General features: G+C 36.4%; 1 protein-coding gene across 1 annotated transcript in view; it reads right to left on the reverse strand.

The window, feature by feature from the left end:
- CDH18 (cadherin 18, type 2) overlaps positions 1–25,192 on the reverse strand; it is a 597,814-nt gene that overhangs the window by 60,305 nt on the left and 512,317 nt on the right. Inside the window, exon 8 of the mRNA XM_010832133.1 lies at positions 22,985–23,121. Coding sequence (XP_010830435.1) covers positions 22,985–23,121 — 137 coding nt within the window. The remainder of the gene's footprint in view (positions 1–22,984; positions 23,122–25,192) is intronic.

The following is a 25,192-nucleotide window of genomic DNA, read 5'->3' on the forward strand; positions in this document are numbered from 1 at the left end:
TCACTGCAGATGGTGACTGCAGCCATGAAATTAAAAGACACTTAGTTATGACCAACCTAGATAGCATATTGAAAAGCAGAGACATTACTTTGCCAACTAAGGTCCATCTAGTCAAGGCTGTGGTTTTTCCAGTGGTCATGTATGGATGTGAGAGTTAGACTATGAGGAAAGCTGAGCTCATGGGGTCACAAGAGTCAGACACGACTGAGTGACTGACCTCAACTGAACTGAACTGAAAAGTAGGATGGTGTGTAAAAACTGTAACTTTAATTTCAGATAATTAGAGTGGAAAACTCACTATAGTTTTGTAACCAATTGTGGCTTACCTACACTCATTCTAGTATTTCTGCTCAATAATGAAATTAGCTAAATCTATATTAGTAAATTAGCAAGATTCTTTGGTATTTTTTTTTAATTTCCCTCAGCCTTAGTGTTAGTATTCTATTCTTTGAATACCAATCACTTTACCTATAAATGCAGACACATTTTTGTGTGTGAGAAGCATTTTGTTGTGGTAAAAACTGGATAATGTCCAAGGAATTCTTAATGCACATTTCTGTCATCGTTACTATTAATTTCAGGCTCACATGCATTTCTCAAAATAAGCGTTCCTTCCTTTTGATGGCACAGTAAATAAAAAATATACTGTCTTCAGCCAACTTATTCAGTAGGAGCCACTATCCAGAACCCTTAAGGAACATGAACTTTGGCAAGTTATTTTTTATTTCTATAACTTAATTATTTAATCTATAAACAGGAATAAGAATGGTTCCATTGGCCAAACTGTATTTTGAGACACAATTAAAGAAGTTGTGTAAACTTTAAAACACTGAGACTAGGAGAGAGCAGAATATTGAATTTAATCCTTTCCAAAAATCAAAAATCAAAATATAGGGCACACTAACAATCCTATACATGTGATTTTCAGTAGAAACTATACTATGTAAAATCATTCAGGCTTTATACAATAACAGTGTAACAAGCTGGATGAATCACAAACTGGAATCAAGATTGCCAGTGGAGAAATATCAACAACCTCTGATATGCAGATGATAGCACTCTAATGGCAGAAAGCAAAGAGGAACTAAAGAGCCTCTTAATGAGGGTGAAAGAGGAGAATGAAAAAGCTGGCTTAATACTCAACATTCAAAAAATTAAGATAATGACATACGGTCCCATCACTTCATAGTAAATATATGGGGAAAAAGTGGAAACAGTGACAGATTTTATTTTCTTGGGCTCTGAAATCACTGTGGATGGTGACTGTAGTCATGAAATTAAACGATGCTAGCTCCTTGGCAATGGCACCCCACTCCAGTACTCTTGCCTGGAAAATCCCATGGATGGAGGAGCCTGGTAGGCTGCAGTCCATGGGGTCGCTAAGAGTTGGACATGACTGAACGGCTTCACTTTCCCTTTTCACTTTCTTGCATTGGAGAAGGAAATGGCAACTCACTCCAGTGTTCTTGCCTGGAGAATCCCAGGGACGGGGGAGCCTGGTGGGCTACTGTCTATGGGGTCGCACAGAGTCGGACATGACTGAAGCCACTTAGGAGCAGCAGCAGCAGCTCCTTGGAACAAAAGTTATGACGAACCTAGATATCATACTAAAAGGCAAAGACATCACTTTGCCAACAACTATCCATATATAGCCAAAGCTATGACTTTTCCAGTAGTCATGTATGGATGTGAGGAGATGACCTATAAAGAAGGCTTAGCACCAAAGAATTGATGCTTTTGAATTGTGGTGCTGGAGAAGACTCTTGAGAGTCCCTTGGACAGAAAGGAAATCAATCCAGTCAATCCTAAAGAAAATTAACCCTGGATATTCATTGGAAGAACTGATGCTGAAGCTGAAGCTCCAATACTTTGGCCACCTGATGTGAAGAGCCAACTCGGAAAAGACCTTGATGCTGGGAAAGACTGAACATAGGAAGAGAAGGGGCCAACAGATGATGAGATGGTCGGATGGCATAACAGACTCAGTGGACATGAGTTTAAGCAAACTCCAGGAGATAGTGAAGGGCAGGTAGCCTGGAATACTGCAGTTCATGGGGTCACAAAAAGTCGGACACGACATAGTGACTCAACAATAACCCAATCTTCTATACTTTTTGATTGCATTTATATGAAATTCTAGAAGTGGCAGCAATAAATAACAATATTGCTACCTCTGAGGGGTGAAGGGTAAGAGAATTCACTGTAGAGGAGAACTTCTCTGAGGTTACAGAAATGTCGAGTAGCTTGATAAGGATGTGATTATCATGGAAGTGTGCATTTGAAAGCCCACTGAAATGTGACAAGATCTGTACATCTTAGGACATTTCAATGTTATCCACATTTAAAAAAAAAAAACTCTTAGTTAAGGAGAATAGAATTCTCATACATCCTAGAGAGAATCTGATTATGATTACTAACATACAGTTAATTATGGACATCCATTCAGTAAGTTTCATATAAAATCAATCACAGTTAAGAGAGTTTAATTAATGTATTTTTAACAGGGATCCAATTAAAAATTATATTTAAAATGTTGATAGAGGTACTTGAATGGTTTATCATTATATATAAAAAATTATAAAAATGCATTTCCAATGCTACTTTCCAGTGGTTTCCAAAATGTAATTTTGTCTCAAGCCCCATGAAGATGTAACAAGTAATGACTGACACTGATTTAGCATATAGTTCATTCATATTTATGATAATGATAAAAGCTGTCATTTGTTATGACACCATATGCCAGACACTAGATGAAGTTATACTTCATTTAATTCTTAGTCTAATCCTTAGTTACAGAAAAAAAATGTGTAATATTTTAGTTAAATAATTTCCCCAAGTTCCAACTACTTATATTGAACATAAACAGAATCTAACTAGAGCCTGCCTTATTTTAGATTTAAATATTGTGCATTACTGCCTACTATGATAATGCAAGAATTTATTGATATTACAGTGATAATTAATTAGATCTAATAAATATCCTCCATAAACATATAAGTAAAAATAGAAAAGTGTATGTAATGAAAACCATAAAAAAGCTAGAACAGTCCACATTTACTAAAACATCTTTAAAATGTGTTCCAATTGATATACAATATATTAGAATATCTTTTCTATAACCTTTAAATTCTTTCAATTTCAAGTAGCCTGAAAGGTGAGACAGGACAGTTAACGTAATTCTGCAACTGAATACAAGCATATTTGAAAGTGTAATTTTTTTCTTTATAAAATGAAATATCTTGGTTCAAAGATATTTAGTTCACATATTAAATATACACCTTAATTTCTGAGTCAATCACTGAATACACTACATACTTTATAAAATACATGTTAAGCATTCTTTTTGAAAAACATTTGAGAATACTTCTAGAAATATATGCTCTTGGTAGGTGCACTCAGTGTCGTATACGTAGAGAAGGCTTTTTACATTTGCAATGAGAAATAAGTTTAAAGCATTATATCAGCAATAATAATACCTGAAGCTATAGAAAACGAGAAAACAGCCCAAAGCCATTGGAAGTTACATGCATTAATTAAATTTGATTTATTTTTGTCATCATAGTAACAATGGATAAATTTCTGCTGTACTTTTCTGTATACATGAATCTTTAAAACACAGAACCGAAAAAGAAATTACACAAAGTACATAGAATATTATGCCATTTAATTTACAATGCCCATGAGTTAATAAATATAAAGATGCAGTTATATATATAAGTGTATATAAACTGCTAAATTGTATTTGGTAAAACTATAAAGAAAACAAAGTTAATAGATAATATAAAATTCAATAGTGACGAGCTTTGGCTGGAATGGAGAGGAATGTCACAGTGAGGCACATGTAAAATTTATTTTTCACGGTAGGTGGTTTTTAAATTAGTGCTTATTTTATTAATTAAATGGAATATATACTTGATGTCAATATATCTGATATATCTTGTAATACCAATCCAAAAATAGTACAATTATTTTAATTTATCCATATATTAATAGATATATATGAATGTGTGCTCATGGCCAGTTGATAAGTTGTATCTGACCCTTTGAGACCCCATGGACTCATAGCCTATAGCTGTCAGGCTCCTCTGTCCATGGGATTTCCCATGCAAGAATACTGGAGTCGGTTGCCATTTGCTTCTCCAGGGGAATCTTCCTGACCCAGGGGACAGACACTCTTGTGTCTCCTGCACTGGCGGAAAATTCTTTACCACTGAGCCACCAGGAAAGCCCTATATGTATACATACATGTACATATACACATCTTCATTCATTATTTCAAATTATGTTCTAACTACCAAGTAAGCACAATTTTCATAGTTTTGTTTATCAGTGTCATCCACTAAGGGGTTTACAATTTGTATTTTTATAAAATTTTCTCTATTTCAAAGTCATAGTTATGTTATCCTACTTTTCATTTAAGGTTTAATTTTCATCTTCCACAAACAGGAAATGCTTGTTGCTTATGGTTTGGAGGTAGATAAATTTTCATTTTGAGAGTTAGATGACATACCTCTGTTGAACTGTGTGTCCCTTCTCCCCACTAGCCTACAAATAACATTGACTTGTGACAATTTGATTGTGTGGTTTTCAAAGGATGGAATTTGTATATACACATTTTTTTTGCCAAATTTCAATGTGCTTTCATATGCCATCAATGCTAGTATATTTTGCTTCATGTGTGTGAAAAACGGTATGAATTTTTTTTTAATTTACTGTACTCTATATAGTCAAATATGTGTTTTTCTTGTGTTCTTTGAAACACTTTTGTTATTACTAACTTTTTGGTCTGATTCATATAATGTTTCTGAGAGAAGTCCATTACCAGTTTTTTTCATGCTTAGGCTTTTGCTTATTTTTTAAGATATTTTATTTTATTTTTTAATTTTTAATTTTAAATTTTATTTTATTTTTAAACTTTACAATATTGTATTGGTTTTGCCAAATATCAAAATGAATCCGCCACAGGTATACATGTGTTCCCCATCCTGAACCCTCCTCCCTCCTCCCTCCACATACCATCCCTCTGGATCGTCCCAGTGCACCAGCCCCAAGCATCCAGTATCGTGCATCGAACCTGGACTGGCGACTCGTTTCATACATGATATTATACATGTTTCAATGCCATTCTCCCAAATCTTCCCACCCTCTCCCTCTCCCACAGAGTCCATAAGACTGTTCTATACATCAGTGTCTCTTTTGCTGTCTCGTATACAGGGTTATTGTTACCATCTTTCTAAATTCCATATATATGTGTTATTATACTGTATTGGTGTTTTTCTTTCTGGCTTACTTCACTCTGTATAATAGGTTCCAGTTTCATCCATCTCATTAGAACTGATTCAAATGAATTTTTTGAATGGCTGAGTAATACTCCATTGTGTATATGTACCATAGCTTTCTTATCCTAAGATATTTTATTAGGTGCATACAAGCTCCATATAGTTACTTCACTCTGATAATACAAGGTGGTGGTTAAGTCACTAAGTCACTTCTGACTCTTGATACCCCATGAACTCCACCCTGCCAGACTCTTTCTCCATGGGATTCTCCAGGCAATAATACTGGAATGGGTTGCCATTTCCTTCTCCAGGGGATCTTTCTGATTCAGGAATCAAACCCAGGTTTCCTGCCTTGCAGGTAGATTCTTTACTGGCTAAGATAAGAGGGAAGATCCTGATGACACAAAATACATGTTAATATGGGCTGACTTTCTTACCATCTCGCTAACTAAATGATTTACAGTATATTTTTTTCTGACACTAGCATAGTTCTGCCAGATTTATTTTGGTTATAATTGCCTATGATTTATTGTATCTTCTTATTTTAGAACTTTCTATATCTTTATATTTCATCATGTGCCTATTATGAGTAGCATAAAGATGATATATTTTTTATTTCACTATGGTATGGTAATGTTGTTTGTTTATCATATTTATGACACTTTGGTTATTTATATATATATATATGTAATACATATATATTTACCATTTTATTACGCACTTCAAATTTGTCCTAATTTTTCTGTTTTTAGCTCTTTGCAATTTTACATTCCAGTAGATTGCTTAAGGTTTTATTCCTATTATATTTCCCCTCTAATTTTACATTTGTATGCTAATTTTTTAAAATCTGCAAACATTAACATGCTCATGTAACTCCAGAAAATCTAAAAACAATCAGAGTCTTTACTTTTTTCCCAAACATTTAAATAAATTTTAAATGATTTAATTCCAATCACCTCACACAACTTTACACCTATAAGTTATGGTAATGCTGTGATGATGCCTGTGATTTTGTTAATCCATAAAATTTGACATGTTATGTTATTAAAGAGTCAGTGTTCTCATGTGTACCTTTGTCTTTGTTATTGTTTCTAATTGAGTCTTAGACCTTCCTTTTGAGATAATATTCTTTCTAAAAAATTTCAAAATAACAATGTTAACCTACTTAACTTTAGTTATTTTAGTTTCCATTTCTCACTTATCAGAGTCATTGAGGTTAAGGTGATCTGAAATGACATGTAAGAAGCATCACGTACACAGTTTCTGATGGGTAACACTTTCACTCCGTCTACCAAGAACTAAAGGTAAAACAGAAGATATATCCTATGTTTACCTTTTACTTATTTGACGCAATGTTAGTGTGTGTGTGTACTGGTACACCCTACATAAGTGTCATGTAGTGTAGCTTTAACTTCTTTGGGAGTATTTTATCATACTGAAAACAGAACTACATGATATACTCATGATTTAAAAGGAACACTGGCAGATGAAAGGAGGTGAGGGTTAAGTTCAAAGTACTATTTAGAAAGCTATTGCCATACTCTAGTGGGGAATGATGGTTGTTTGGACAGGGGTAGGAGTGATGGAAATGGGAAGAAGTTATCGCCTCATGGATATATTTTAAAGTTAAGCTAACCGTAGTGTTTGAGTCTCACCTGCAGAGGTACAGGTCAGCAGTGGCCTACTGCAGGAGAAGGGGCTCTGGGTGCAACAGACCAGGGTATGACATAAACCCTCTTGGAGGAGGTCATCATTAACCCTACCATAGAACCGCCAGAACTTACACAGGCCTAGGGAAACAGACTCTTGGAGGGCACAAAGAAGACCTTGTGCACACCAGGACCCAGGAGAAACGAGCAGTGACGCCATAAGAGACTGACCCAGACTTGCCTGTGAGTGTCCAGGAGTCTCTGGCAGAGGCGTGTGTCAGTGGTGGCCTGCTGCAGGGTCGGGGGCACTGAGTATAGCAGTGCATGCATGGGACCTTTTGAAAGAGGTCGCCATTATCTTCAGTAACTACACCATAGTTTGGCCTCAGGTCAAACAACAGGGAGGGAACACATCCCTACACATCAATAGAAAATTGGATTAAAGATTTACTGAGCATGGCCTGGCTCATCAGAATAAGACCCAGTTTCCCCCTCAGTCAGTCTGTCCCATCAAGAAGCTTCCATAAGCCTCTTATCCCTATCCTTCTAAGGGCTGACAGAATGAAAATCACAATCATAGAAAACTAACCAAACTGATCACATGGACCACAGCCTAGTCTAACTCAATGAAACTATGAGCCATGTGGTAAAGGGCCACCCAAGATGGATGGGTCATGGTGGAGACTTCTGACAAAATGTGGTCCACTGGAGAAGGGAATAGCAAACCACTTCAGTATTCTTGCCTTGAGAATCTCATGAACAGTATGAAAAGGCAAAAAGGGCACTAAAAGATGAAATCTCCCTGCCGGTAGGTGTGCAATATGCTACTGGAGATCAGTGGAGAAATAACTTCAGAAAGAATGAAGAGAGGAAGACAAAGCAAAACCAACACTCAGTGGTGGATGTGACTGGTTATGGAAGTAAAGTCTGATGATGTAAAGAGCAATATGTCACAGGAGCCTGGAATGTTAGGTCCATAAATCAAGGCAAATTGGAAGTGATCAAACAGGAGATCAGCAAGAGTCAACATTCACGTTTTAGGAATCAGTGAAATAAAATGGACTGGAATGGATGAATTTAACTCAGATGACCATTATATCTACTACTATGGGCAAGAATCCCTTAGAAGAAATGGAGTAACCATTATAGTCAACAGAAGAGTCTGAAATGCAGCACTTGGATGCAATCTCGTAAATGACAGAATGATCTCTGTTCATTTCCAAGGCAAACCATTCAGTATCACGATAATCCAAGTCTATACCCCCGACCAGTAATGCTGAAGAAGCTGAACGGTTCTATGAAGACCTATAAGACTTTCTAGAACTAACACCCAAAAAAGATGTCCTTTTCATTATTGGGGACTGGAATGCAAAAGTAGGAAGTCAAGAGATACCTGGAATAACAAGCAAATTGGGCCTTGGTGTACAAAATGAAGCAGGACAAAGACTAAAAGAGTTTTGCCAAGAGAACACACTGGTCATAGCAAACACCCCCTTCCAAGAACACAAGAGGACTCTACACATGGACATCACCAGATGGTCAATATTTAAATCAGATTGATGATATTCCTTGCAGCCAAAGATGGACAAGCTCTATACAGTCAGCAAAAACAAGACCAGGAGCTGACTCTGGCTCAGACCATGAACTCCTTATTGCCAAATTCAGACTTAAATTGAAGAAAGCGGGGAAAACCACTACACCATTCAGGTATGACCTAAATGAAATCCCTTACGACTATAAAGTGGAAGTGACAAATAGATTCAAGGGATAAAATCTGATAGAGTGCCTGAAAAATTATTGAAAGAGGTTCCTGACATCATATAGAGGCAGTGATGAAGACCATCCCCAAGAAAAAAGAAATGCAAAAATGCAAAATGGTTGTATGAGGAGGCCTTACAAATAGCTGAGAAAAGAAGAGAAGCAAAAGGCAAAAGATAAAAAGAAAGATATATCCATTTGAATGCAGACTTCCAAAGAATATCGAGAAATAAGAAAGCCTTCCTCTGTGATCAATGCAATAAAATAGAGGAAAACAATAGAATGAAAAAGACTAGAGATCTCTTCAAGAAAATTAGAAATACTAAGGGAACATTTAATGAAAGATGAGCACAATAAAGGACAGAAATAGTATGGACCTAACAGAAGCAGAAGGTATTAAGAAGAGGTGGCAAGAATACACAGAAGACCTATACAAAAAAGATCTTCATGACCCAGATAACCACCATGGTGTGATCACTCACCTACAGCAAGACATCCTGGAATGTGAAGTCAAGTGGGCCTTAGGAAGCATCTCTACTAATAAAGCCAGTGGACGTGTGATAGAATTCCAGTTGATCTAGCTCAAATCCTAAAAGATGATGCTGTGAAAGTGCTGCACTCAATACGCCAGCAAATATGGGAAACTCAGCAGTGGCCACAGTACTGGAAAAGGTCAGTTATCATTTCAATCCCAAAGAAAGGCAATGCCAAAAAATGTTCAAACTACTGCACAATTGCATTCATCTCACACACTAGCAAATTAATACTCAAAATTCTCCAAGCCAGCATTCCACTGTATAGTATGTGAACCACAAACTTCCATATGTTCAAGGTGGATTTAGAAAAGGCAGAGGAACCAGAGATCAAATTGCCAACATCCATTGGATCATCAAAAAAGTAAGATGATTTCAGAAAAACATCTACTTCTGCTTTATTGACTATACCTTTGACTGTGTGGATCACAATAAACTATGTAAAATTCTGAAAGAGATGGGAATACCAGACCACCTGACCTGCCTCCCTGAGAAATCTGAATGCAGGTCAAGAAGAAACAGTCAGAACTGGACATGGAACAACAGACTGGTTCCAAATCAGGAAAGGAGTACGTCAAGGCTGTATGTTATCACCCTGCTTATTTAACTTATATGCAGAGTACATCATTCGAAATATTGGACTGGATGAAGCACAAGCTGGAATCAAGATTGCCAAGAGAAATATTAATAACTTTAGATATGCAGATGTCACCACACTTATGGCAGAAAGTGAAGAAGAACTAAAGAGCTTCTTGATAAAAGTGAAAGACCAGAGTGTAAAAGTTGGCTTAAAGCTCAGCAATTCAGAAAACTAAGATCATGGCATCTGGTCCCATCACTTCATTGCAAATAGATGAGGAAACAATGGAAACAGTGAGACTTTATTTTCTTTGGGTCCAAAATCACTGCAGATGGTGACTGCAGCCATGAAATTAAGAAACACTTGCTCCTTGGAAGAAAATCTCTGACAAACCTAGACAGCATAGGTTTGAAGAGCAGAGACATTACTTTCCTGACAAAGTTTCCTCTAGTCAAAGCTATGGTTTTTCCAGTGGCCATGTATGGATGTGAGAGTTGGACTATAAGGAAAGCTGAGCACTGAAGAATTGATGCTTTTGACCTTGGTGTTGGATGAGACTCTTGAGAGTCCCTTGGACTGTAAGGAGATTCAACTAGTCAATCCTAAATGAACTCAGTGCTGAATGTTCATTGGAAGGACTGATGTTGAAACTGAAACTCCAATACTTTGGCCACCAGATGCAAAGAACTGACTCACTGGAAAAACCCTGATGCTGGGAAAGACTGAAGGAAGGTGGAAAAGGGGACGACAGAGGATGAAATGGTTGGATGGCATCACCGACTTGATGGCCATGAGTTTGAGTAAGCTCTGGGAGTTGGTGATGGACAGGGAAGCCTGGTGTGCTGCAGTTCATGGGGTCTCAAAGAGTGGGACACGACTGAGTGACGGAACTGACCTGACCTGATATAATTGTTTGAGTTATTTGAGTTTCTCTTGAATAAACTAATATGTTCTACTTATTTTAGAATTTGATACTGAGTTTGTGATAGTGCAATTAGTAATGTCTCAGTGTATTGACATATTAGGTAAACAACAACAACAATAAAATGTATTAAATGTTATAATTGCTTGATGAGCCTCCTCCTTATATGTAGAATCCAAGAGATTTGAATGGAATTGACTGCAAGTGAAAATAAATATGTGAATCTTGAAAGTCTTGAGCCAATACAAACAATTCCATACCTTTTGTCATACTAAGCAGTTAAATTATGGGCACATTTCATGTACTAAATACAGTTTTTAAAGAAAGTGAATGGAGACTAGTTTAAATTAAATAAAGCAGCATCTTATTATCCAAAGTGGCAATTTATTGCACCCTGAATGAGGCTGAGTGTGTACCAAACTAAGGTGGCATTCACCCTATTAACATACTAAAAGTTAACATAGTACTAGTTGCTTGTTACTATAATATAGCAACCTTAAGTCAAAATATGATAAAAGGGAATGCAGAAAAAAATACAATGAAATGGAGATAAGAGTCCTGATAAAGGTAAGTCTGAAGCTCAATTTATCTATGGAATATTCAGATAAATGAGTCAATAAATTTATTTTAAGTCTTAGAAAAAAATTGAACTACTTTTTGATATTTTGAAGTAATCTATCATATGGCTATAGGTAGCTAATACACTGACCCTTGCATGTATAAATAAAAATTTCAGAAAAGTATTTTATTGTATTACTTTTGATCATTGGTTAAAAGAGATGCCAATTTTTTTTATGTGTTATCCTCTCTGTAGGCTAAGGTATAAGGTCTCATTATGAACCTTTTTGTGCAAAAGGAAATTGCTAATATGAACACATTGTGGAAGACAACTTTTATGTATCAAAATAAGCACATTTACAACAACAAAAGAATGTGAAGTAACCAAAGGGACTTAAAACCACCCACTCTTCAGTAACAAGGCTTTATGTTGTTAGCTGCAGCTGCTAACAAAAATTAACTTCAGATTAAAAGGAAACAAGGAATGAGTTCATAAAATCTAAATTTAATTTCCATTGCCTGCAGTTAACAATTGGATTAAATTTGAAATTTGTGTATCCTAATCTTTGAATATGTTTGAATAAGAATTGAGGACAAAAAAACAAGAAATATTCAATGAATTTAAAAAAAAGTATACATTGGTTTCTGGACTGCAATTATGTACATAATGTGAGAGAAATGTGAAATAGGAAACTAAGGCAAATTTTCCTATCAATGCACAAATCATGCAGTTGCTTTTGTTGTTGCTTAAACTGTGAACTCTGGAGACATCAGAACCTTTGAACTCATTAGATATATGAATAAATAAGCATCTCCCTGAATTTGACTCTTTTGCAAATAACATCATCTTGCAAACAATTAATAAAAAAAGAGTCCCATTTTGGTATATTGATCAGGTACAATGAATTCTCACATTTAATGAACAGAACAAGCAGAAATAGAATATTTTAGGTAAACTGGGAAATGCACAGTGATCATTGCAATGTGTAGTGAATGATGTAGTTGTTGCGTAATTAAGGTGGGCTGAGAAATGAAGACAGATAATATTCATGAACTTAACAAAATTTTATTAACCCAGTTTTATGTGTCAGGGAATTTACTAAGAATTTGGGAGTACTCTAATAAACAAAGATAAAATAGACCTGATTCTTAGATTTGAGATGTTCACAATGTAGTATAGGTGAACAATATTAGAATAAAATATAAGTGGTATATTTACAACTATGAGAGTATAAGTGATGAACATTATTTTAAGGTCTACATAGAGTATAGAAGATAAGGAGCTACAAAATATGCCTGAGAAACTGAGAAAGATTTCAAAGACTCATGATTTTTGAAATAGTTCTTGAAAGAAAATAATTGTTTGTAAAGCAGCAAAACATGAAAAGAAATATTTAAGAGATGAAAGAATTATAAAACTATTGAAAGGACATGGCCTACTTGAGGGTCTGTGGCTAAAATTGTGATATACATTTTTCAGAGGATTAAGCTGAGAGCAGACCAAATATTATAAACAAAAGCCACATAACAACAGCAAAATTCTGTAAAGCAATTATCCTCCAATAAAAAATAAATAAAAAAAAAAAAGAGAGAGAAAGACACAAGGGGGGAAAAAAGCCACATATGCCCTGCTGCTGCTGCTGCTAAGTTGCTTCAGTTGTGTCAGACTCTGTGAGACCCCATAGACGGCAGCCCACCAGGCTCCCCTGTCCCTGGGATTCTCCAGGCAAGAACACTGGAGTGGGTTGCCATTTCCTTCTCCAATGCATGAAAGTGAAAAGAGAAAGTGAAGTCGCTCAGTCGTGTCCGACTCCCAGCGACCCCATGGACCGCAGCCCACCAGGTTCCTCCATCCATGGGATGTACTCCAGTACTCTTGCCTAGAAAGTAGGGTGCCATTGCCTTCTCCACATATGCCTTACATGAAGTTTATTTCTCCATCAGGATGTGTGTATGTATATGAGTGAGTGTGTGCATACGTGTATGCCCATGAGAGTACTTCTTGATAGAACCATGATACAAATCAAATTGTTAAATACAACAATGCTTCTTGAATTTAATTTACATTAGAATCACATAGGTCAGTGGTTCTCAAACATTAGTATGCATGAAAATCATCTAGAAGGCCTGATAAAACCCAAGACACTGGGCTGCAGTTTCTAATTCATGGAGGGCCCAGATATTTGGTCAAACATCATTCTGTGTGATTTTGTGAGGCTGTCTTTGTATAAGATTAGCATTTAAATTGTGAGACTGAGTAAAGTAGATTTGTTCTCATTATGTGAGTGGGCTTTGTCCAATCAGTTGAAGACCTGAATAGAACCAAAGGCTGACTTTCCCTCTAATAAGAGAGAATTATCTTGCCCAATGATCTTTGAAGCACTGGTTCTGGTTGTGGCAAGAAAGTTTGACATAGGACAGGGGATCTGAGGATTTTAGACTTGCCAACCTCAATAGCTGCATGAGCCAACATTAACCAATCCTCATAATAAATATCCTTTTTGGTTCTGATGGAGAAGGAAATGACAATCCACTCCAGTAGGCTTTCCTGGGAAATCCCATGGACAGAGGAGCCTGGTGGACTATAGTCCAAGAGGTCACAAGGGTCAGACATGACTTAGTGACTAAACAAGAACATGAAAACCCCAGAGCTTCCAAATATTAACTTTTATATTCAGCATCTGCATAGACTTACTTAACATACTTGGTTGCCTTATGGCCATCAGAATTCTTTCCTGCCCACCTGTCTTTAGTTTGCTTCCTGATATTTGTGGCTTGCCTCAACAATTCCCAACTTACTGTGACATTAGAACACTATTTCAGTGGGTTAATTCTATTTTATTAAAATTTAATGAGGGTAAATAGCATACTTACTTAATACATTATTGGGCTTCCCTTGTGGCTCAGCTGGTAAAGAATCCGCCTGCAATGCAGGAGACCTGGGTTTGATCCCTGGGTTGGGAAGATCCCCTGGAGAAGGGAAAGGCTACTCACTCCAGTATTCTGGCCTGGAAAATTCCATGGAGTGCATAATCCATGGGGTCACAAAGAGTCGGACACAACTGAGTGACTTTCACTTTGGTTCTGAATACTGTTTGTTCTGCTGTGCATAGTCACTTGGTCATGTCCAACTCTGAGACCCCATGAACTACAGCCTGCCAGACTCCTCTGTCCATGGGAATTCTCCAGGCAAGAATACTGGAGTGGGTTGCCGTACTCTCCTCCAGGGGATTTTTCTCAAGCCAGGGATAGAACCCAGGTATCCTGCATTGGAGGCAGATTCTTTACCATCTGAGCCACTATTTTGAGAGCAGAATGCATGCTAACCTTTACTCATCCTTCATCTTCAGACTCAATCCAAGCATTCTACTCTCTATGAAATATTCCCTGGTCCTCATAAAGAGATTAAGCCACCACGTTTCCATGTTTCTCTAGTCCCTAGAAAAACTTATCCTCACAGTAATTATCCATAATGCAATTATTCAGCTATCTTGTCTTTTACATTAGACTCTTAAATTCCTCAAAGACAAAATAATCCCTCTATATGATTAGCCCCAAAAATACTACACTCCCTAGCAGGTATCATTTATTACTACATTCTGAGTGAGTCAGTTAATGCATTCTTTAGAACACAGATGATAAAGTACACCATTCCAAAGTACTAGAATGGCAGCCAAGGAAGTAGAACATTCCAAGAGGAAAGAAGATGATTAACACAGTCAGATATCACAAAGAAATCAGGGAGATAAGAAATGAAGACTATTCATTGAACTTCGCTATTACGAAGTGATGAACACAGTGGTGTTTCTGAAAAGCAGTTAGAATAAAAATATACATTATCCTGAACTGAGGCATTAACAAGGAAATCCAGGGAGATGAGAGCTAGTCATTTGAAAAAACATGTTAAGAACTACTTATTGAGTGCCTACTAGTGCCTTTATTTTACTGAGGAATCATATAAAAGGAAAAGCAAGCCATGACATACAAATTAGAAAGAGTATTTATTATCCTATTAAAAAGTTCTCCCAAATTTTACAGACATTTTAGGGTCATGGGACACAGAATTCTAAAGATTCCAGCATATGATTCCTGTCCCTCGATCATTCAATTAGACATTAATTTGGGTCCTGTTATGAAGGAATTCTGCAGATGTAACTGAAGTCTCAAGGCAGGTGACTTAATGTACAAAGATTATTGGGGTGGGCCTGATTCAATCAGGTGAAAAACCACTGAAAGCAGAGACTTTCTCCAGGTGGCAGCAGAAGAGACAATTAAAGAGATTCAGACATAAGAAGGACTTGTCACACTATTGCTTGCTTGAAGAAGAAATTCAGGCAGCTTCTAAAAGGAGAAAGCTCTCCCAGCTAAGATCCAGGAAAAAAAGTAGCCCTCCCACCTACATCCTCAATGAAGTGGATCCTGCCAGTGAGGGAAATGAGCATGAATTCAGATTCTTCCCTGGAGCCTTTAGATAAGAGACCACCAGCCCAGCTGACACAAAACTTCAGTCTTTCCAGATTTAAAGCAGAGGACTAAGTTGAACCCTCCTGGACTTCTGACCTACAGAAATCATGTGACTATTTGTTACACACCAACAGAAAAGCAATAGAAGTTACCAAATAGTTCTATTATGGATTACATTGTTAGCTGTAACAGAAATGTTCCGCAGTTATTTATCAAGAAAGTCCTCTGCCCTGAGAACTGTGATACGTGTAACGAGACACCACTTTCTATTCCCCTGACCAAAGACATATATATTGAACTTATTTGATTCCTAGTGTATTCTTTAAGACGGTGAAAATAGTCTTATGTCACAGAATGAATTTTCAAAATAATAAGATAAATCTCAACCAGTTAAAATACCTGACGAGTACTTGGGTTCAATGAACATCAGCTGACACAGAATGAACACAGATCTAGGAATAAAAATATTCAAATTTATATGAGTCTCTCTCTCTTTCTTTTTTTTTTATAAAGCAAGAATAATATGTTTGTTTGTTTTTTTTCTATTTCACAGAGATTGTTCTTAGAATGACTTGGCTGTAAAGCACAACATACAAGTGAAAATAGCTGCTACATATGTTTAGCTACAGCAGTAAACTGTTACTGAAGTTGAAGCTCCAATACTTCTGGCCACCTCTTTGAGGTCAAGAGCCAACTCATTGGAAAAGACCCTGATACTGGGAAAGATTGAGGGCACAAGGAGTTGGGGCAACAGGATGAGATGATTAGATAACACCACTGACTCAGTGGACGTGAATTTCAGCAAACTCTGGGAGATAGTGGAGGGCAGGATTAAATGGTTAGGTGGCATCACTGACTTAATGGACATGAGTTTGGGAAAGCTCTGGGAGATGGTGAGGGACAGGGAGGCCTGGTGTGTTGCAGTCCATGGGATCACAAAGAGTCGGACACAACTTAGGAACTGAACAACAACAAGTAAAAAAGATAATCATAGACCAGACCCAAGATTCCTGCCTTTCTTGCATGACTGGGCAACTGAATAATCACTGTGACCTACAAACCACAGGATGAAAGAAGGCAGATCAAACACCATGTAATTAACAGTTGCATTGCATCTGAGCCCCACCTGCATGCTCAATGGATGCCCAGCTGTGGCACCCTCAACCTCCACATGGTCTTCTAGCATAAGGCCTGTTCACCTGAAGAAAGAGGCAAGATTTTTGAAGTTGTTCCTTTTTTTTTCTTTTGCACAAAGGTGCTTTGCTCCTGTTCTCTCTTAAATCAAGTGCATCGCTTCATCTGCCCAGAGGAAGAACATTTCTCTTGCTGCCACAAGCCCCTAGGTAGTGGGTAGGCTATTTTAAAGCATTAACTTCTAATTATAATTCCATAGAGCAACAGTCTCCTCAAAATTGTTACATTAAGATTTTTAAAAATTTGATTTCAGCTCTTGAAAGACAATGTCAAGAGAATGAGGAGATATGACAAAGTTTGGGAGAAAATATTTGCAAAATACACATCTGATAAATTAGTTATCCAAAAAAAATGCCAAGAGTTCTTAAAATTAAATGTTAAGAAAACAAACAACATGATTGAAAAAATGGGCCAAAGATCTTAATAAATACTTCACCAAAGAAAACACACACATGGTGTAACCCTATGAAAAGATGCCCCACATATATAACATCAGAAAAAATGCAAGTTAAAACAATATGCCAGTATGTATCCATTGGAGTGGTGCTAATCCAGGGAATAATGACACCACCGAATGCTAGTTAGAATGTGGAACAATGGGAACTCCTATTCATTCATACCTGGTGGGTATTCAAAATGGCACAGGCACTTCAAAAGACATTATTAATTTCTTATAAAATTAAACATACTCTAACCATATGATCCAGGGATTGCAAAGTTTGGTATTTACCCAAAGGAGCTGAAAACATCTGTCCACCCAAAAACCTACACATGTATATTTATAGCAGCATTATTTCATCATTGCCAAAACTTGGAGATGACCAATATGTTCTTCCGTAGATAATGGGTAAACAAACTGGTGCAGGTTGACAATTTCATATTACTGAGTGCAAAAAGAAATGCATTATCAAAACTGGAACAGACATGGAAGATTTGAACAGACTTCAATCTATATTACTAAGTGAAAGAAGCCAACCTAAAAGTCCACGTACCATATGATTCCAACTATATAATGTTCTAGAAAAGGCAAAACTATGGAGTCAATAAAAAGATAGGTGGTTACCAGGGGTAGAGATGCGGAGAGATGAACAGATGGAGCACAGAACATTGCAGTGCAGCCAAAACATTCTATATGATATTATGTTAGTGGGTATGTGCCATTATGCATTTGTCCAAAACCATAGAATAATAAGAGTTAACCCTACAACAAACTGTAGACATTGGTTGATTATGATGTGTCAGTGCAGGCTCATCAGTTGTAACAAATGCATCACTCTGGTGGGGGATATTGATAGTGGAGGAAGCTAAGCATGTATAGGTGCAAAAGATACATAGGAAATTGTCCATTTCTCTGAATTTTGCTAAACCTAAAATGCACTAACAAAAAGTACAGCCTTTTAAAAAGTCCTGTTGAAAAAGTATCCAATATGAAATATACCATAAAATACTTTTCTGACATCGCTCCTGTTAATGCTTACAAACAATTGTATGTTGAAGAGCTCTCAACTCTATTTAATAGGCACTTAGGCCGAGCCATCAGTGAGTGAGTGTGCACTTTTCTAAACACAGTCTCCCAGTATAGCTATAAAATCTTAACTAGGGCCCATTCTTTCTACATACCTGTTTATGATTAGGATTAAATTATATTTTAGTAATGCTCATTGAGGTGTCTCTAAGGCTTCTTTATTACCAACTATAAAATTTATGATATTATGATTTACTGTACTGTTTTACTTAGTAGATGTGTATTAACTCATTTCCCATATGAAACCTACCAATTAGTAAAAAAAAAAAAAAGAAAGAAAGAAAGTACATACCTAAGATGCTACTTTAGTAAAAATTAACATTTCCTTTGGTTTCATTTGGTAATGATTGCAAATAATATACTTTTTATGATACATTTGAACTCATGTGTATTTACAAAGTAGTTTTGCCTTGATGCAAATATTATATGGGTTGAGATGAGATTTAAGTGAACGAAAGTAAAGTTTCTGATCAAAATACCTCTGGAGTTGAATTTGATGTTATTCTAAAATAAGTCCTTATTGTTTCTGACAAGCAAGTATTCTCTCCAGGGATTCTCCCCTTCCATCATCTATACATGGAGCCTGAACGCAAGAATAACTATACAATACTTTTGGAAACTTTTCAATATCTCCATCGCATCTGCTTCAATTTATCAATCCATTTATTCCTTTATTTTTAAAACTAATTTTAAATGAGGCTTTATCATATGGCAGTTATTTTATTGTTCTTGGTAAGTAAGCACATGCAATTCTAGAACTATTCTGGCCATTTTGAAAATGAAAATTAACCAGAATGATAACAAATGAATCCACTTATGTATTATTTATAATGCTCATTTAAAAGTAATTAGCAAATTCTTATTTTCAAAGAGAAATGCTATATTGAAAAAATGATCTAAATGGAAACCACTTGAGTTGATTTTTGAGATGAACACATGAAAAATCAGGTAGAATAGAAAAGGCTGGAGCAGCTTTACTGTTTTGTGATACAAGACATTATAAAAGTGCATAAACCAACAATGAGCTATCACCTCACATCTAATAGAATGATCATGATCAAAAAAGTATGGAATATTAAATATTGGTAACAATACAGACTAACTAGGACACTCATATAGTGCCGCTGTGAATGTAAAATGTAGTCACTTTGGAAAACAGTCTGGCAATTCATCAAAGATTTAAACATAGTTTCTATATGACTCTGCAGTCCCACTCTTAGGGAAATACCCAAGAGAAATGAAAAGTCATTCACACAAAAACATCCATATCAATGCTTATGACAACATTCTTCAAATTAGGCAAAAAGTGGAAACAACCCAAATGTCTATCAAGTGGTGAATGGATACATAAAATCCAGTATATTCAAATAAAGGAAAGCTTTTTACCAGTAAGGAAGAATGAAACACTGATACATACAATGTAAATGAACTTTGAAAATAATGCAATAAGTGAAATAAGCCAGTCACAAAGAACTACATGTTATATGATTGTTTTATACTAGATGCCAATTAAAGGAAAAACTATTGCTGTAGACTGAATGTTTCCCGCCCCCCTCCCTAAATTCAGAGTGAAACACTCATGAGGGAGATTAGATCCCTTATAAAAGAGATCGCAGAGAGATCCCTTGCTCTTGCAGCATGTGAGTACACCACCAGAAGACAGAAAGTGTGTTCTCACCAGGCACCAAATCTGTTGGCCCCTTGATCTTGGACTTCCAGCCTCCAGAATTGTGAGAAATAAATGTTTGCTGTTTAAGAACTAGGTTTATGACATACTGTTACAGCAGCCTAAACAGAAAAGACATCTATAAAAACAGATGCTAGAACGGTGGCTCCTTGGATTGAGGCATGGGCAAGAGGGATTAGAGCATGATGACTAAGGACACAGGATTTCTTTCTGAATTAGTCAATGCATTCTAAAATCCATTGTGACAACTGATGGATAACTGAATATACTAATAGTCATAGAGTATACACTATAAAAAGGTAAATCATATGGTATGTAAAGTATTTCTAAGTGAAACTTGAATATTTTGTAAAATTTCTTATATTTTCTGAGGGCAGAAGAAAGAGTATAATTTCATTTTATATGAGAGTTCCAAAAAAACATCTACTTCTGCTTTATTGACTATGCCAAAGCCTTTGACTGTGTGGATCACAATACACTGTAGAAAATTCTGAAAGAGATGGGAATACCAGAACACCTGACATGCCTCTTCAGAAATCTGTATGCAGGTCAGGAAGCAACAGTTAGAACTGGACATGGAACAATAAACTGGTTCCGAATATGAAAAGGAGTATGTCAAGGCTGTATATTGTCACTGTGCTTATTTAATTTGTATGCAGAGTACATCATGAGAAACGCTGTACTGTATGAAGCACAAGATGGAATCAAGATTGCCGGGAGAAATATCAGTAACCTCAGATATGCAGATGACACCACCCCTATGGCAGAAAACAAAGAACTAAAGAGCCTCTTGATGAAAGTGAAAGAGAAGAGTGCAATAGTTGGCTTAAAACTCAACGTTCAGAAAACTAAGATCATGGCATCCAGTTCCATCACTTCATGGCAAATAAATGGGGAAACAGTGACAGACTTTATTTTTTTAGGCTCCAAAATCAGTGCAGATGGCGACTGCAGGCATGAAATTAAAAGATGCTTACTCCTCAGAAGGAAAGTTATGACCAACCTAAACAGCATATTAAAAAAGCAGAGACACTGCTTTGCCAACAAAGGTCCATCTAGTCAAGGCTATGGTTTTTCCAGTAGTTGTGAGAGTTGGACTATAAAGAAAGCTGAGCGCCGAAGAATTGATGCTTTTTAACTGTGGTGTTGGAGAAGACTCTTGAGACTCCCTTGGATGGCAAGGAGATCCAACCAGTCCATCCTAAAGGAGATCAGTCCTAAGTGCTGATTGGAAGGACTGATGTTGAAGCTGAAACTCCAATACTTTGGGCACCTGATGCAAAGAGTTGACTTATTTGAAAAGACCTTGATGCTGGGAAAGATTGAAGGCAGGAGGAGAAGTGGACAACAGAGGATGAGATGGTTGGATGGCATCACCAACTTGATGGACATGAGTTTGTGTAAACTCTGGGAGTTGGTGATGGACAGGGAGGCCTGGCGTGCTGCAGTCCATGGGGTCGCAAAGAGTCAGACATAGCTGAGTGACTGAACTGAACTGTATACGATTTTCCAATACGAAGTATTCCTAAATTTTAATACTTATAGTTCTCTTATGAATATATTGAAATCTTTTAAAAGGCATTGAAAGTTAGGCTTCTTAGGTGTCGCTAGTCATGAAGAAACCACCTGCCAATGCAGGATATGCCACAGACGCAGGTTTGATCCGTGTGTCGGGATGATCTCCAGAGAAGGAAAGGACAATCCACTTCAGTATTGTTGCTTGGGAAATCCCATGGAGAGGCACCTGGCAGGCTACAGTTCATGGGGTCACAAAGAGTCAGACACGACTGAGTGCACACACATACATATGATATATACAATACAGGGCTTCCCTGGTGGCTCAGATGGTAAAGAATCTGCCTGAAATACAGGAGACTCTCTACAATTCAGGAGATGCAGTTTCAATCACTGGGTCAGGAAGATCCCCTGGAGAAGGGAATGACATCCCCTTCTCCAGTATTCTCTCTTGGAAAATTCCTTGGACTGAGGAGTCTGCGGAGCTATAGTCCATGGGGTCACAAAAAGTCAGACATGATGGATCAACTAATGCTTTCACTTTCATTTTTCATGTATAATAGTAAACTTGGGGCAGTTTATACCTTTGAATTCTTTCTCAACATGTCAATACATACTTCATTTTCTTGATAGCAGATCCATTTTCCTAGAGCTTTATTCTAATTTAATTTGAAAACATTTATGCACATCTTTTTGAACTTTGAGATAATTGTTGATATTTATACTTTTTTAAAAATGTGGTTATTTAGCACAATGCAATGTTCTGGATGAGGATCAAACAATGGCCTTCCTCAGTTGTATGGTGCTGTACATTTTTTAAAAATGACTTAGACCTGCTTGTTGAAATACCAAGAGTTATTCCTTTACTGTAAAATTTCTAAGAGTCAATTGAAGCTTGAAGAAAGGTGTTGTATCGATAAAGGCATTCAAGTAAAATGTTAAATTTTCTTTTCTTCTCTTTATTTTCCTAACTGCTTCACTGTATATGAAGCATTCTTCTACTTAAGTAAGGCATAAGCACAGGAGAAAACAAGTCTCACAATTAAGAAGAGAATTAGATATTTTGACTAAGTGATACAGACTAAGTACTCTGTGATATCAATTTTCTACCACTATGCAGAGATTATAGTAAAGGAAAAGATATAAGATTCACTAATCATATCTGACAATGAGTAATTGTGTCTAATACATTCTATGCACTCTGCTAGGTGCATTAAAATAAATAAAAATCATGAAAGCCCTGCTCTGGAGAAAATCTCAGCATAAATCTTCATGTTTAAGTGACATCTTTTCTATGGTACATAAAATAAAGAAGTTTACCATTTTCTGAAGCGGCAACTGTGATGTTGTACCATGGAGTTTCTTCTCTATCAAGAACCTTGGTAGTCTTAATGGTTCCAGTGTTGGCATCAATGTTAAAAAATCTATCATCTTCAGCATTGTAGTCAATGAAGTATCTAAAGGAAAAAACAAGACAAAACAAGGATAAATCTTTTACCTGGTGCTATGATAAAGAAAACTGAACCAAGGAGGGTATTAAGTCTATTATACTCAAATATTGAAATATGAATTTTTACTTTCTGTATATGGCCCTCCATTTTGCCTGTCCATTTTATATTTGCATAGACTAATATTAATTATTTTCCTATCTGTCCTTACTTAATATTCAATTTAATTACTAATTCAAAAAGTTAAAAAGTAAAACTTTAAACTCCATGAGTAGAATAGGAGGTAGTAGACAGCAAAACTGCAGTAATTAATAAGGGAAGGATTTAAAAAAGAAAAAAAAAAAAAAAAACCCTGCCTCTGTGAAGTTCATAGTACATTGGAAAAAAAAAATGAACCTTTAATAAAACTTCTAATTGCTGTATGTACATTTTTTTTTTTTTAGGATAACATGTCGGGGATTAATTTATCTTATAATTTCATCATAGCTGAAGTTTGAAGATATATACAAAATAAAAACTAAAACATTTTGATTAATAACCATCATGTCCACATCACCTAGCACCTTTTTTTAGTCAAATAATGATAAAATAAATAAACAGGAAGTAGGTTGCATTACCAGCCACAAATCTTCTTCCCTCACCAATTCATGTAATTTTGCAGGGTTCTCTTCCCTTAGGTTTGGCCTCCAGCTAACTTGGGCAATAGAATGAGTTGAAAGTGATGGTGTCCTATTCCACATCTGGGTCTAGGTTTCCTCTTACGCTCTGCCACTGCCATAAGAAGAACATGCCAGGACTAGTCTACTGGTCCCCAGAAGAAAGGTGAACCCCACAGGCAGAGTTCTCAGGTTCCCTCCTAGAGCAGAGCTACCTAAAAATCAAGCAGCTGCAGGACTGAATGTCCTGGAGGTAGCACAGTTGGCAAACAGAAGCCAGCCAAGTTCAGCCAATCCTCAGTTACCTCACAGATACATACAATGTGGTTATACATGACATTTTTCTATAGCATTGAATTTGGAGGTTTTACATTATTCAGCAATATTTAATTATCATAAATATGAATACAAAATATAGTCAACAATCATCATATGTTCTCGAAATGTTCCAAACTATTCCTAAATAGATTTAAGGAGAGAATGCTTTCTTCTTAAACCTCTAATACATCTTCCCTCTCATATCCATGTTAGCTTAAGTGACATTTCATCAACACCTGAAGAGAAAAAAGATGAACTACTACGTGAAAAGTACAAGGGGAAAAAGACTTGGATATAACAGACTAAAGTCAAAGATCAAAATGAAGAAAAGGCTTGACTTGTTTGAAAAACAAATAGATGCTTTAATGTAACTAGCAGAATGGAAGTGGATGGCTAGGGCATTAGGACAAGCAAGCCCTGTAGCATATGAAAGGCGTTGTCTTTAATTTTTTTTTTTTTTAATGAAAGAAATGGGAAAACATTCCAAACAAAGGACATAGATTTATTTAGATTCTGGAAAAATTATAGTGGTTACTTTGAATCAGAGTGTGGAATATTTTAACAAAATTCAGAAAAGAAATGATGTCATCATGGACAAATGTGAAAAAACAGAAGGAAATGGAACAATACATGAAATAGTACTATAAGCTGGCTACAAACTATACAGCTTTCTGTTGGAGTGGTATCAGTATAAAGAAGAAATTACAAATGACTCAATTTTTGTGTTGTTTCTTTGTATTTGACCCAGCATGTAATTGATAAGCCTGTTCATAGCACGGGATAAAGAGTTAGGAGAAAAAATTCCCGTTGGGAAAAAAAGAGTGGGAGAAATCAATGATTTTGCAATGTTATGTCTGAGATGCCAAAAAAATAAATGTGTAATAAAAACTAGAAAATTAGAAATGGTTGTAGAGTTCAAATATGCTTTCTAAATAAACAGAAAATACAAACTTGAGTTAGATCAGTCTAAATGTAAGGTAATGGGAACAATCTCATCTGGGAGAGAATTGTAAGGAAAACAGGAAGTAAAAGACTGAGCAGTAAAATTCCCAGTCTTTTGAGTCTAAGGAGTCCAGTCTCTGAATAGGAGAAGGTGTCAGAGAAAG

Source organism: Bison bison, unplaced genomic scaffold (genome assembly GCF_000754665.1).
Source record: "Bison bison bison isolate TAMUID 2011002044 unplaced genomic scaffold, Bison_UMD1.0 scf7180017864538, whole genome shotgun sequence".
Classification (NCBI taxonomy): domain Eukaryota; kingdom Metazoa; phylum Chordata; class Mammalia; order Artiodactyla; family Bovidae; genus Bison; species Bison bison.